The 12,337-nt window shown below is 44.6% G+C and overlaps 1 protein-coding gene across 8 annotated transcripts in view; it reads left to right on the top strand.

Moving 5' to 3' along the window:
• The window catches only part of ORC4 (origin recognition complex subunit 4), a 36,297-nt gene that overhangs the window by 12,505 nt on the left and 11,455 nt on the right, over positions 1-12,337 (top strand). For 7 of the 8 annotated variants that reach the window (XM_070944820.1, XM_070944758.1, XM_070945053.1 and 4 more), the window contains 4 exons: positions 6,471-6,546; positions 7,084-7,169; positions 8,715-8,763; positions 11,713-11,864. In XM_070944820.1, the coding sequence (XP_070800921.1) occupies positions 6,471-6,546; positions 7,084-7,169; positions 8,715-8,763; positions 11,713-11,864 (363 nt within the window). Of the gene's footprint in view, positions 1-6,067; positions 6,098-6,470; positions 6,547-7,083; positions 7,170-8,714; positions 8,764-11,712; positions 11,865-12,337 lie in introns of those variants that run through there. The other variant, XM_070945225.1, reaches the window with a different exon arrangement.

Here is a 12,337-nt window from a genome sequence, read left to right on the forward strand (position 1 = left end):
TATGCAATTTTATGCAAGATAGCTTACAAAACTTTTAAAGTAGGATTATAACAGATATGATCAAAACTGTTTTTTTCCTCATGGAGCAGATGAGTGGTGGTGAAAGAACCCTATAGAATTATCCATAATCCTGTAGTGTAACCTATAATACAACTAGAGTTTCTAACTCCTGTAATAGATAAAGAAATAGCAGACAAAACAGTGTGTTGTATCATGTCCTTTTAAACAGTGCTTTTTCACTATCACAAAATGGCTCTCAAACTGTCATCAGTGTACATAAATAGCATTGATATGAGTATGACATCCTCTCTTCCAGTGGGTATTACTATAACAAGTATTGTGATTTCTTTTGATTTCTTCATGTGTTCATTTTCTATTGAACAATCAATATTTCAGGTGCTACATGGTAGATATACTTTTAAAATATGCTTTTATTGAGAACCCGAAGTATGTTTCATTCCATATATGTAGAGCTATCAAAAAAGGTACCGTATTTGGATTCCATGCAAGTTTCTTCAAAGGGAAGGAAAGAGGATATTTCTCCGTAGGAAGGGGGCGACGGTCAGACTGGGGTTGACTTCCTCTATGCAGCAGGATCGAGTTGAATCAATTTGAATAACTCCGCCCTCCTGGCCCAGTGTTTCGACTCGATCTATGCTGGATAGACGTGTCTTCCAGTCTGGACAATTAAAACTGCTCTAATTTAGCCCTTTCAGCAATTTAAAAATGTTTTTCTTCAGCGGATAGCCTGGGATCCGGCTAGGAGGCTCAGGGCTGCCTTCAGTTCCTGTTTCCTCGTTATCGGCTTTTCCGATCGCTTTAACCCTCGGCGCTGCGTTTAAAAGGCTTATTTTTGCCTAGCAGCCTGTTTATTCGGCTTGAGCTTGTCTCGCTGCATCGGATATCGCAGTAATAGCCTTTGAGCTAGCGATAGTATTGGAGCTGCCTGCCTGCATTCCTCCCTGGAGCCTGCCTCATTCTGTGAGTACTGACAGTTTAAATTGGCGCGCCTTTGCCGCGGCGGCCATTTTTTTGCCTCACAACACTCCGGGCCTCCCATAGCTTTGCAGGGACTTTGAACTGCTTGTTAGTTTGGCGCCCTTTTCTCCCGCCGGCCATTTTACCCTTTGGATCGTGATAATGGCGGATAGCTCTCACAGGCACAAGCATTCCGGGCGTTCAGCACACCGCGCCCGCCCCATCGAGGATCCCTTAGAGGGTTCTTCCTCTCAGCCTCCCCCAGCCAAGAAGTCCAGGTCTGTCAAGACCTCCTCCTCAGCCATTCCCCAGGCAACGAGGGATGAACAACGCCGCCATAAGGCCATGGAGAAGGCCTTCTCCAAGGCCTCGGCTCAGGCCCAACCTCTTCCTTCTGCTTCAGCCTCCCAGATCCACAGTTCTGAACAGGAAGTCAGGGATCTCTCTCCAGACCGTCCACCTTCTGAGGGGCCTGTTCTACCACCTGGTAAGGAGCCGTTATTCCAGACTGCGTCTGAGGCCCCTTCATCAAGGAGTGCTTCTCCATCACCGGAGGTCGTGGTTCCTCCCCCTCAGGCAGCTCCCTCACAATGGCCTGAAGCCTTCGAGTCCATCATGACTCGTGTCATTAGGGAGGGTTTTACCCAATGTATGCAACAAGTTGGGTTTCCGGCTAGGCCTGCAGCTCCCTCTCAACAGCCTCCTCCCCCCCAACGCAAGAGTCTTGAAGACCAGTCCTATGACCCAGAACCAGAGGACTTTGAATTTTTGGAGGACCTAGCTTCCCCCTCTGAGCCTGAGGAAATGCCTGACGCGGCTCTTTCCGACGATGAAGGCCTGGCTCCTGATCAATCCCCATTCATTGGTCTCTTTAAACCTCAAATGTTCCGGTCCTTACTGTTTAAAGCTATTGCCACCACTCACCTGGGGGAAGTTCCAGGGGCTGCCTCGGCCCCTGCTCCTCTGGATCCTGCTTCAGCCTTGTTCGCTGAACCGACTGTGGCCCCAGAAACTATTCCAGCACCTAAACTCTTTCTGGATGTGCTTCGTCGTCAGTGGTCGCTTCCGGGCGCGGGCCCTAGCCCTAATAATTTGGATAAGCGCCTATACAACTCTGCTCCTGCGCTTGCGGATCTTCTTCAACCGCCACCGGTTGATGCACCTATCATAGCCTTGGCTAACCCGGGCCACCCCACTGGGCCGCCCGAAGATTCTCTCCGACCGGAGGATAAGCGAGCTGAGAAGACCCTGGTCAAGGGCCACCTGGCTGCATCGTGGTCCATCAGAGCTTCATCTTCTGCATCTTTTTTCAATCGCGCCGCCCTGCTTTGGCTCAAACAGCTCCAAGACCGTTTGCCACGCTCAGACCTCAGGGCTCATCAAGACATCAATAAAATTACGGCCGCTCTAGAGTATTCTGCCGACGCAACTCTCAATGCCACCAGATTCGCGGCCAGGGCCCTTGGTTCTTCTGTCACCTCTCGCCGCCTGCTCTGGCTCCGGAATTGGCAGGCTGATATGCGCAGCAAGTGGCAGCTAGCTTCAGCTCCCTATTCCTTCGGCAGTCTCTTCGGTCCTCCTTTGGAGCCTCTCCTGATTGAAACACGGGACAAACGCAGGATTCTTCCTTCGCAGCACAGGCGGTCGGATTCCCGCTACTTTCCCTATCCCCGGCCTCATTCCTTTCGTGGATCTGACTACAGCTCTTCCCAGTCTCGTTTTCAGCGACCCGCCTCAGCTCGAACCCAGCATTTCGAGCCTCAGGTTAGATCGGGCAGCAATCAACCACCGCGAAGGCCATTTCGGGGAGGACGGGGTCGTTTCAATAGGAGAGGTAGATAGATCTCCTGATAGGATTCCAATCGGGGGTCGTTTGTCCCTTTTCTACAACCAGTGGCTCTCTTCTATTTCTGATGCCTGGGTTTTGTCAACTATCCGTTCAGGTCTCCTGTTAGAATTTATACGGCCCCCCCCTCCTGTTTTTATTTCCTGTCCACTTTCTCGTGATCCGCAAAAACGGTCCTTGTTGGCCGCGGCAATTGACCACCTTCTGGCCATTCGGGCAATTGAACTGGTTCCCCTTGACCAACAGGGTGAGGGGTTTTACTCCCGACTATTCATAGTTAGTAAAGCCTCGGGGGGTTGTCGGGCCATCCTGGACCTTAAGGCCTTGAACCGATACATAACTTACCGCCGGTTCAAGATGCATACCCTTTTCTCCATCTTGGAGTGTATTCGCCCCGGGGACTTTCTTTCCTCCATTGATTTGACGGAGGCCTACCTCCATATTCCTATCCACTCCTCTCACCGAAAATTCCTTCGCTTTCATTTCAGGGGTTCTCACTTTCAATATAGGGCATTACCCTTCGGCCTCTCTTCGGCCCCTAGGGTTTTTACTAAGGTCATGGCCGCCCTGATAGCTTGCATTCGGTCCCTTCCTATCAGACTACAGTTTTATTTGGACGACATTCTCATCCTTTCTTCTTCTCTCTCTTCTGCTCGTACTGACCTCTCTACTGTTCTTTCTTTCCTTCAAATTCACGGGTTTTCAGTTAACTGGGCCAAGAGCCACTTGTCCCCGGCCACTCGTATCATTCACTTGGGTGCCTCTATTGATTCAGTTTCGGGCCTAGTTTTCCTTTCTCCGGATCGCCAGGCCGACATTCGGGCCTTAGCTAGTGAGTGTAGTAAGGAGGGAACGATGTCCATCAGGAAATTATCCTGCCTGTTGGGCAAGATGGTTTCCACCTTTGGAATTGTTCCCTGGTCTCGCTTACACTGCAGGGAGCTTCAGTGGCTCCTCCTACCTTACCAGCGCTCCGGACGGAGCTCCTCGCTGTCTCGCATCCGCCTCCCTCCGATGGTCGTCTCGTCTCTTCGGTGGTGGACTTCAACAGCGATTTCAAAGGGGAGCTGTTATACGGAACCTCCTCGGCTAGTCCTCACGACGGACGCCAGCTTGACCGGGTGGGGCGCCCACCTAGACCATCACATGGCTCAGGGCCTGTGGTCCTTCCGGGACCGTCAGCACAATATCAATTACCTGGAATTACGGGCCGTGCGTCTAGCCCTCATCCACTTTCGACATCTAGTACAAGGCCGGGATGTCCTGGTCCTTACGGACAATATGTCCACCAAGGCGCACATAAACAAGATGGGGGGCACTCACTCCAAGGCTCTTCTTGCGGAAACCATCCTCCTGGGTCGATGGTCCGAAGCTCACCTTTCCTCCATCAGGGCAGACCATATTTCCGGGACGGCGAACGTACAGGCGGACGCCCTGAGCCGCTCCAGAATAGACCACGGAGAATGGAGCCTGTCCCCCTTCCTGTTTCAAAGAATTACCCTCCGCTTCGGGACTCCGGTACTCGACCTTTTCGCCTCGTCGTCGAACCACCTTCTCCCGAGGTACTTCTCTCGCTTCCCAGACCCTCAGGCAGAGGCCACCAATGCTCTTCGCAATTCTTGGCCTCGGGGACTGCTTTACGCCTTTCCCCCGCTGCCCCTCATCCCGAGGGTCCTCCGGAAGATGCTGGAAGAAAAAGCAGAACTCATTCTGGTGGCCCCTCACTGGCCACGCCGACCGTGGTATGCGGACCTGATCTCACTATCGGTGGCCCCTCATTGGCGCTTCCCGAACGACTCGGTGACTCTATCGCAGGGAGCACTTCTCTACCCGGATCCCGCTTGGCTCCATTTAACCGCCTGGAGGTTGAGCGGGAGCTCCTAACCTCCAAACGTATCCCTCCTGAAGTCATTGACATCATGCAGGCTGCTCGCCGGCCCTCTACTAACAGGATCTATGGAGCCACGTGGAGTGCCTTCGTTTCCTGGTGTCACCGATCTTCCATAGACCCTCTTTCTGCGTCTGTCATCCAGGTCCTCTCCTTCCTCCGGGACGGCTTCCATTCTGGTTTAGCGCCCAACACTCTACGCCGACAGGTGGCTGCTCTCGCCTCGGTCCTCTCCTGTGGTTCTCCGGATTCCTTGTCACGCCATCCCTTCATACGTAATTTCCTAAGGGGGGCGACTAACCTCCGCCCTCCTACGGTCCATCGTTTTCCTACCTGGAACCTGAATAAGGTTCTCACGGCACTGACAGCTTCGCCATTTGAGCCTCTCCGGCAGGTTTCTCTCCGCTTCTTATCATTCAAAGTCTCCTTTCTAATCGCCATCACTTCGGCCCGCCGAATTTCGGAACTGGCTGCCCTGTCCATCCGCAGCGACCTCTGCATATTCCACAACGACAGGGTTGTCCTGCGGCTTGATCCGGCATTTCGCCCAAAAATTAATTCGCTGTTTCACAGGGCTCAAGAGCTCGTTCTACCGGACTTTTGTCCTCGGCCATCTCATCGTTCGGAGCGAATTTGGCATCGTCTAGATGTTCGTCGCGCCCTTCGTATTTACATCGCTAGAACGGCGCCCTTTCGCAAGACAGAGGCTCTTTTTGTCTCATTCCAGCCAGAATCTATTGGGGCACGAGTATCAGGACCCACCTTAGGCCGGTGGATTAGGGCCACCATAGCCACAGCCTACCAACAGTTGCAGCTGCCGGTGCCTCGCCATGTTACCGCCCATTCGACCAGGAGCGCTGCCACCTCAACGGCTTGGGCTACGCAGGCCACTCTGGAGGAAGTCTGCAAGGCGGCTACGTGGACTTCCATCTCCCCATTCATTCGACACTACCGGGTGGACGCATACGCATCAGCTGACGCGGCTTTCGGCCGCCGGGTTCTGCAGGCTGTCGTTCCTTCCTGAGGTCCTTCGGGCCGAGGTTTCCCACCCTAGTGGACATGAGGCTTTGGTATGTCCCCAGTCTGACCGTCGCCCCCTTCCTACGGAGAATGGACGTTGGTCTTACCTGATACGTCCGTTCTCGAACAGGAAGGGGCGACGGTCAGCCCCACCCTTGGTTACGGCCCTCAGGGTTGGTCGGGGAGGGTGGTTATTAACTCTCTCTCGTTTCAGGAAGACACGTCACCTTTCGCATACGCCCTCGCCGAAACACTGGGCCAGGAGGGCGGAGTTATTCAAATTGATTCAACTCGATCCTGCTGCATAGAGGAAGTCAACCCCAGTCTGACCGTCGCCCCTTCCTGTTCGAGAACGGACGTATCAGGTAAGACCAACGTCCATTTTCCAGGTTCCCCTCAGATATCTCTATCCAGCTTTCTGATTCTGTTTTCCAATCATCTGAAGCAGATTTCAAGTTGCTGAGCTTCACTGGGAAGGGAATAAAAGAAAATATCCTATTTACAGCCCCCAAATTTCTGTTTTCCAGAGCAATGTGTGTAATGATTGCATCCCCTTTTCTTGCAGTAGGCACCTATGATAAATTTCAGACTTTCATGAAACTAAGGGAGCCTCCCATTCATAAAAGAATCAGGGATCCAACCAAAGAGCAATAATTATTTCTGAATACTGACAATATAAAGTATAAGTATATATATATACAATTCTGTTTTACTATAAATGATTATTCTTTTTTCTAGTTAGTTTGTCACGTCTTAAAAAAACTTTTGGAAATGAAGGAGGTAAAAGAGAACGTCTTGCAGGTACATTTAAATGGTAAGTAATATTTCTGATTATCATACTTGATTTTCTTGGAAGATTGACTAAATTTAGATAATGTATTAAGTAATAGGAAACAAGAACTGTTACTGCCATCTATGGTAGCAGGGATAGAATAATACATAATGCTTTCTAACTGCCATTTCAGTGTAGGATAGCTTTTTGAAAATTATGATTAGTTCACTGAACAAGTTGTTTTAGAGGCAACAATGTCTAAATCAAAACATGGCAGCATTCTAATTGTTGCTGAAATATTCCCAGTAGCTCTAACATATGGTCAATAATGAGAGATGCAAGAACTGATATTAGGGAATTGCTTTGTGCTCAAGTGGAATTATTTCATGTGGTACTTTCCTTTAAGATGGACCTAAACACATCAAAGAAACACACAAATCCAATTTATGTCAGTGCAGTTCTGAACTTTACTTTCCCTGTTGCATAAACCTTGTTTTTTTTCCCCTCTGTTTGAAGATAATGTGTATCAGCTAATAAGTGAAATCAAGAGAAAATAATATATTTCCTTTTATCTTGTAGGGTTATTACAGACCAATGGTAGAATTGCTTTAAAGGAGATTACAAGACAGCTAAATTTGGAGAATGTGGTTGGAGATAAAGTTTTTGTAAGAAAAATAAGTTACATTTAGAACTGCATATAGCTTAATATGGTAGTATGAATACTAGAATAATGTACTAGGTTAGTATTAGAATAATTATCATTTTGAGATTGCTTGTGTAATAAGATAGCTATTGGTTCTCCTTTTGGGTAAGGTGACAAAATAAATAGAAATAAAAGTCTTTCTTACCTAAAACAACATGGAATTAAATAATGACTATTGAGATAAAAATGTGTATTAAACAATACTTGTAGGAGATGAAAGATAAATTTTTCTAGTTGTTCTAAATAAGTTTGTTTTTGCCTACTGAAAAAAACTAACATTTAATATCATATGACAAATATCAAAAAGTGAAAATATTGAGAACTGAAAAAAATAAGATTGTCAGGAATTCAGAAAATGTAATGGATTGTATATGTTAAAGGAAAAGGTAGAAACCTGGGTACAAACCAAATCCCCACCAATGCTAACAGGGCAGGCTACTATAAATAAATAGGGAGCAAACCCCACACTCACTAGCATTAGTGATGTTACCTAGTCGGGTAATGCCCAACTAGGTAACATCTTCAGTGCTAAAAGGCACTGGGGTTTCTACTATTGATGATGTTTACCTAGTTGTATAATGAAACATCTGCAAGCAAACAACCAAGCTCAGAGACCACCAAGAACTTCACAATTCAACCCTAAAATTCTAATGATTGATTTTTTCCCCCCCATTAGACTAAACAACACAATTTATTGAGGGAGGGGCTAAATTGAACTTTTATTAAATTGTATTATTTAGAGCAAATTCCTGAATTTGTGATAATAAAATAATGAGAAAGGTCAGTTCTAGCTGAATTTTTTGTAATTCATTGCACCACAAAATTTGAGAATCTCAGTCTTATTGAAATAATGCAACTTTTTAAAAGAGGTGTCAAATTCTGATTCTGTACAAATTTGATATTTTTCATTTTTAAAGTGCTAAAATTATGAATTATTGTCAGAAATAGTTTGTTGTTGCCATCATTATTTAAATTTATATGCCACTCAACTCTGTGATTTAGATATTTAGATAACAGTCTATTTCAGCTATTAAAGTCCTTGGCTTTTTCCCTGCTCTCTTCCTGTGCCACTCCTGCTCAGAACAAAATATTCAAAAGCTGTGTCTGAATAGAATGGTTGGTGTGCAAAACAGTTGGCACATCCCTAATGTGTCTCATATCTAAAAAAGAATTTCAGATGTTCTTGAAACAGAAATGAGGGAAAGTCTTTCTTTTTATAGCAAAACAAAATTAAATGATGCATGAGTCAATAGTGCATTCTTTGCTTCAGGATGGTGATTGAAATATAAGAGAGTTTTAAGGATTCCAAAGAACATTAGTCTTAATAGTTTAGCTATTTTGTAGCATGAACTGCAGCTACTGTAATTCTATACATTTCCAAAAAATGTAATTATTTGTTCAAAGTTTTAAGTGAAGCAGATTTCTAGATAGCAGATACAATATTGCAAGTTTCCATTTTTCAGATTTTAATATACAAATCAATCTTTATAACTTACTTGTCTTTTAGGGTAGTTTTGCAGAAAATCTTGCATTTCTTCTGGAAGCATTAAAGAGAGGTAAGCATATTCCTTTGATAGTTAATAGCATAGAATGTATGGTTTACTTTGTCACTAAAAGGTAGAAAATTAAAAGGTGAGCAGAAATTAGATTGCACCAACAAATAATACAGTTTGTCAATCTCACCAAGAAACACAGACAAATATGTAAGAAGCAAAATAGAATGAGGATGTAGATAAAAACTTAGAAGGATTTCTAGAAAGTTATAAGATGTAGTTGATATTTTTATAAAAAGGAAACCTTGGATATGTATGAATGTCTAAATGAGTAAACATTTGAAATTGATATGTACAGAAAAGAATAGGCGAAATAGAAAATAACCATCGATGCAACAGCTTTTAGAAGTCAGTCAGTGGACTGAGTTAGTGTTGGTCTGTTTTTTCTTTCGTATTGTTTTAATTTATGTTTGTATGTATTTTTTGTTTTGTGTTTACCTTAATAAAAAATAATATAAAAAAAATTAGATTGCACCTGAAAAACCTGGAAAACTATATAAATTTTTAACATTTTCTGTGGGCTAGAAACTGAAGACCACCTGAGTCCTCAAATAAGTAAAATGTACATCTTAAAAGTATAAACGTGCTCTTTGGCTTACTGAGGGGTAAAGTTTTGCACAACATTTTGCCAACAATGTTCCTGACATTCATGGAAATCTTGATTTTTTATTTGGTGACCAGGTTTACATCTTGTCATATTGTCTGGGATTCCTAGACAATCTGTAGACTTCAATAAAATGGTTAGTGTTTGGTAATATGTCTTCTGCCACTTATGTGCTGCATCTGTGTCCTTCTGTACTCTTAAGGAGAGCTGGGAGAGTGTGATCAACTGGATCTGAGAGGTAGTCTATACTCCTTTATGGAAGGGGTGTTTCCTGCTGTCTTGAATGAAGAAACGCAGTCCTTGTTTAGTGACCCTTGTTGAGGCCAGCAATCCAGTCATTATGCAAAGTGGTCACTAAGTGGAACTGTGGCTTTGCTTGTGATTGTTAGCTTTCTCTTGCTTTACAGAGCTACAAAAGTCATAAAGGCAAGGATTGGTTATAAAATTACTTTTTCATCACCATTGCAATTGTGGGTGGTCACTAAATGAGAGTCACTAAAGAAGGACTATCTGCCGTGTGTTCCTTCCCTGGATCCTATACTAGAAAATATACTAGAAAATTTATAAGTAATAAAGTCAAGATAAAAATGTAATAAATGTGCCTTGGTTTGAAAAAATTTTTCAACAATAGTTATATTTATTGTCATATTAATGTATGATGATTTTTTTTCTTGTAAGCGCTCAGAATTGCATGATTATGGTGGTCTTAAAAGTCCAGTAAAACAGAAAATAAATATGTACTTATTTGCCACCTTTTAAATAGAAACAAAAGCAGCATGATCTGCCCTATTGCGTATACAGTAAAATGGAACTTTACACTGGCTCAACAATATTTCATGAATTTTATAATTTTAGATCAGTGATGAATTTATGAAACTATTGTTCACTTTAATTTTTTTGTCAAAACTATTTAGAAAAAAATAACAAATAATGTTGCCGAAATACAATAGTGGTCATTATGTTGAAAAGTGGAAACTATTTGGCTGATTAGTTGTTTAGTCATATCTACCCCTTGAATTGTATGAGCAAACTTGATTAGTTCTTATTTTTTTTCTCAGTGCTTGTTCTGCGTGGTTGCAGGGTGCCTTGTTTTTTGCATTGCACTTGCCTCACGCTTACAGTGGAGTTATCAGTGCATGATGCCACAAAAGGTTTTGTTTATCAACCAGCTTGTCACAGAGCCCAGTGCTTTATTCAACAATAAAGGAAGAAAATGTTGATTAATTATATAGCGAGTACAAGTACTACTTAAAGTTATTTATATAGTAAGTAATCGACATCTCAGTCACTTATACAGAGGTTTTCTTAACATCCAGATTGTAAAGTAAGTTAAAATGCAGATGTTTTTTTATTTTATTTTATTTTGAATTTGTATACCGCCCTTCTCCCTGAGGACTCAGGGCGGTGAACAGCCAAATAAAAACATCAAATACAAATATTAAAATACAGTTAAAAAGTATATATAGATTTGGCCCCATTAATTAAAACGATAAACAAAACAATTGAAAACACTTAAAAAGAATTAGGCCAGCCCGGCTTGTTGGAAAAAGAAGGTTTTAAGGGCTCGGCGGAAGCCACTGAGGTCATGGATTCTCCTTATCTCTGGGGGCAACTGATTCCAGAGGGTAGGTGCCCCCACAGAGAAGGCCCTCCCCCTGGGGGTCACCAGCCTTCATTGTTTGGCTGATGGCACCCCGAGGAGGCCCTCTCTGTGGGAGCGCACGGGTCGATGGGAGGTCGTCGGTGGCAGTAGGCGGTCTCGAAGATAGCTAGGCCCTATGCCATGGAGCGCTTTAAAGGTGATAACCAACAACTTGAAGCGCACCCGGAAGACCACCGGGAGCCAGTGCAGTTCACGCAGGAGCGGTGTTACATGGGAGCGCCACGCTGCTCCCGTCACTACCCGCGCTGCTGCGTTCTGGACCAGTTGGAGCCTCCGGGTGCTCTTCAAGGGGAGCCCCATGTAGAGAGCGTTGCAGTAATCAAGGCGAGAGGTTACGAGGGCATGAGTGACTGTGCACAGGGAATCCCGATCAAGAAAGGGCCGCAACTGGTGGATCAGGCGAACCTGATAAAAGGTCCCCCTGGTTACAGCCGTCAGATGTTCCTCCAAGGACAGCTGCCTATCCAGGAGGACTCCCAGATTGCGAGCCCTCTCTGTGGGGGCCAAAGACTCGCCCCCAATAGTCAGTGATGGAGTCAACTGAATATATCGGGATGCCGGGAACCACAGCCACTCAGTCTTGGAAGGGTTGAGCTTGAGCCTGTTCCTCCCCATCCAGATGTATGTAATAACCTTAAGGTTTCTTGAAAGTTCTAATATGTACTAATTTGATTTTATGTTTTAGGAGATCGTGACCACAGTTGCCCTGTTTTGTTCATTCTAGATGAGTTTGATTTGTTTGTCCATCATAAGAACCAAACATTACTATATAATCTTTTTGATATATCACAATCTGCACAGACGCCTATAGCTGTTATTGGTCTGACTTGTAGGCTGGTAAGACGATACAGTTTTTTCCCCCTGTAAGTCGTTGGGAGTCTGCAAATTCAAATACTAACTACTGAAACACTTTCTGGTTTTGATTACAGGTAGTTTTTGACTTATGACTGGCCACTTAGCAACTGTTCAAAGTTATGTTGGACTCTCTGCCCCCCCTCCCCCCCCCCCAGGCCCCCTCTCCCTAATTTTGAGTTATGTGACTGATTTAGAGTGCTCAGTACCGGCCCGCATTTATAGCTATTTACAGGGCCCTCATGATCACATGACTGCAATTTATGACGGTTTTGCTGAAAAACCGGTGTTTACTTCTGGTTTCTGACAAAAAACGGTCCATGGCAGACAACGGGTTGGCTTAACAACTGTAGTGTTTGCTGACTGCCGCAAAAAAAGTTGTAAAATTGGGTTGGCCATATGATGTCCTGCTTTATGACTAACACAACTTAACAGTGGTAATTGCCAGAGCTCAATTG

This window comes from Pituophis catenifer, unplaced genomic scaffold, assembly GCF_029215685.1.
Source record: "Pituophis catenifer annectens isolate HBS135680 unplaced genomic scaffold, rPitCat1.0.hap2 SCAF_1, whole genome shotgun sequence".
In the NCBI taxonomy this organism is placed as follows: Eukaryota; Metazoa; Chordata; class Lepidosauria; order Squamata; family Colubridae; genus Pituophis; species Pituophis catenifer.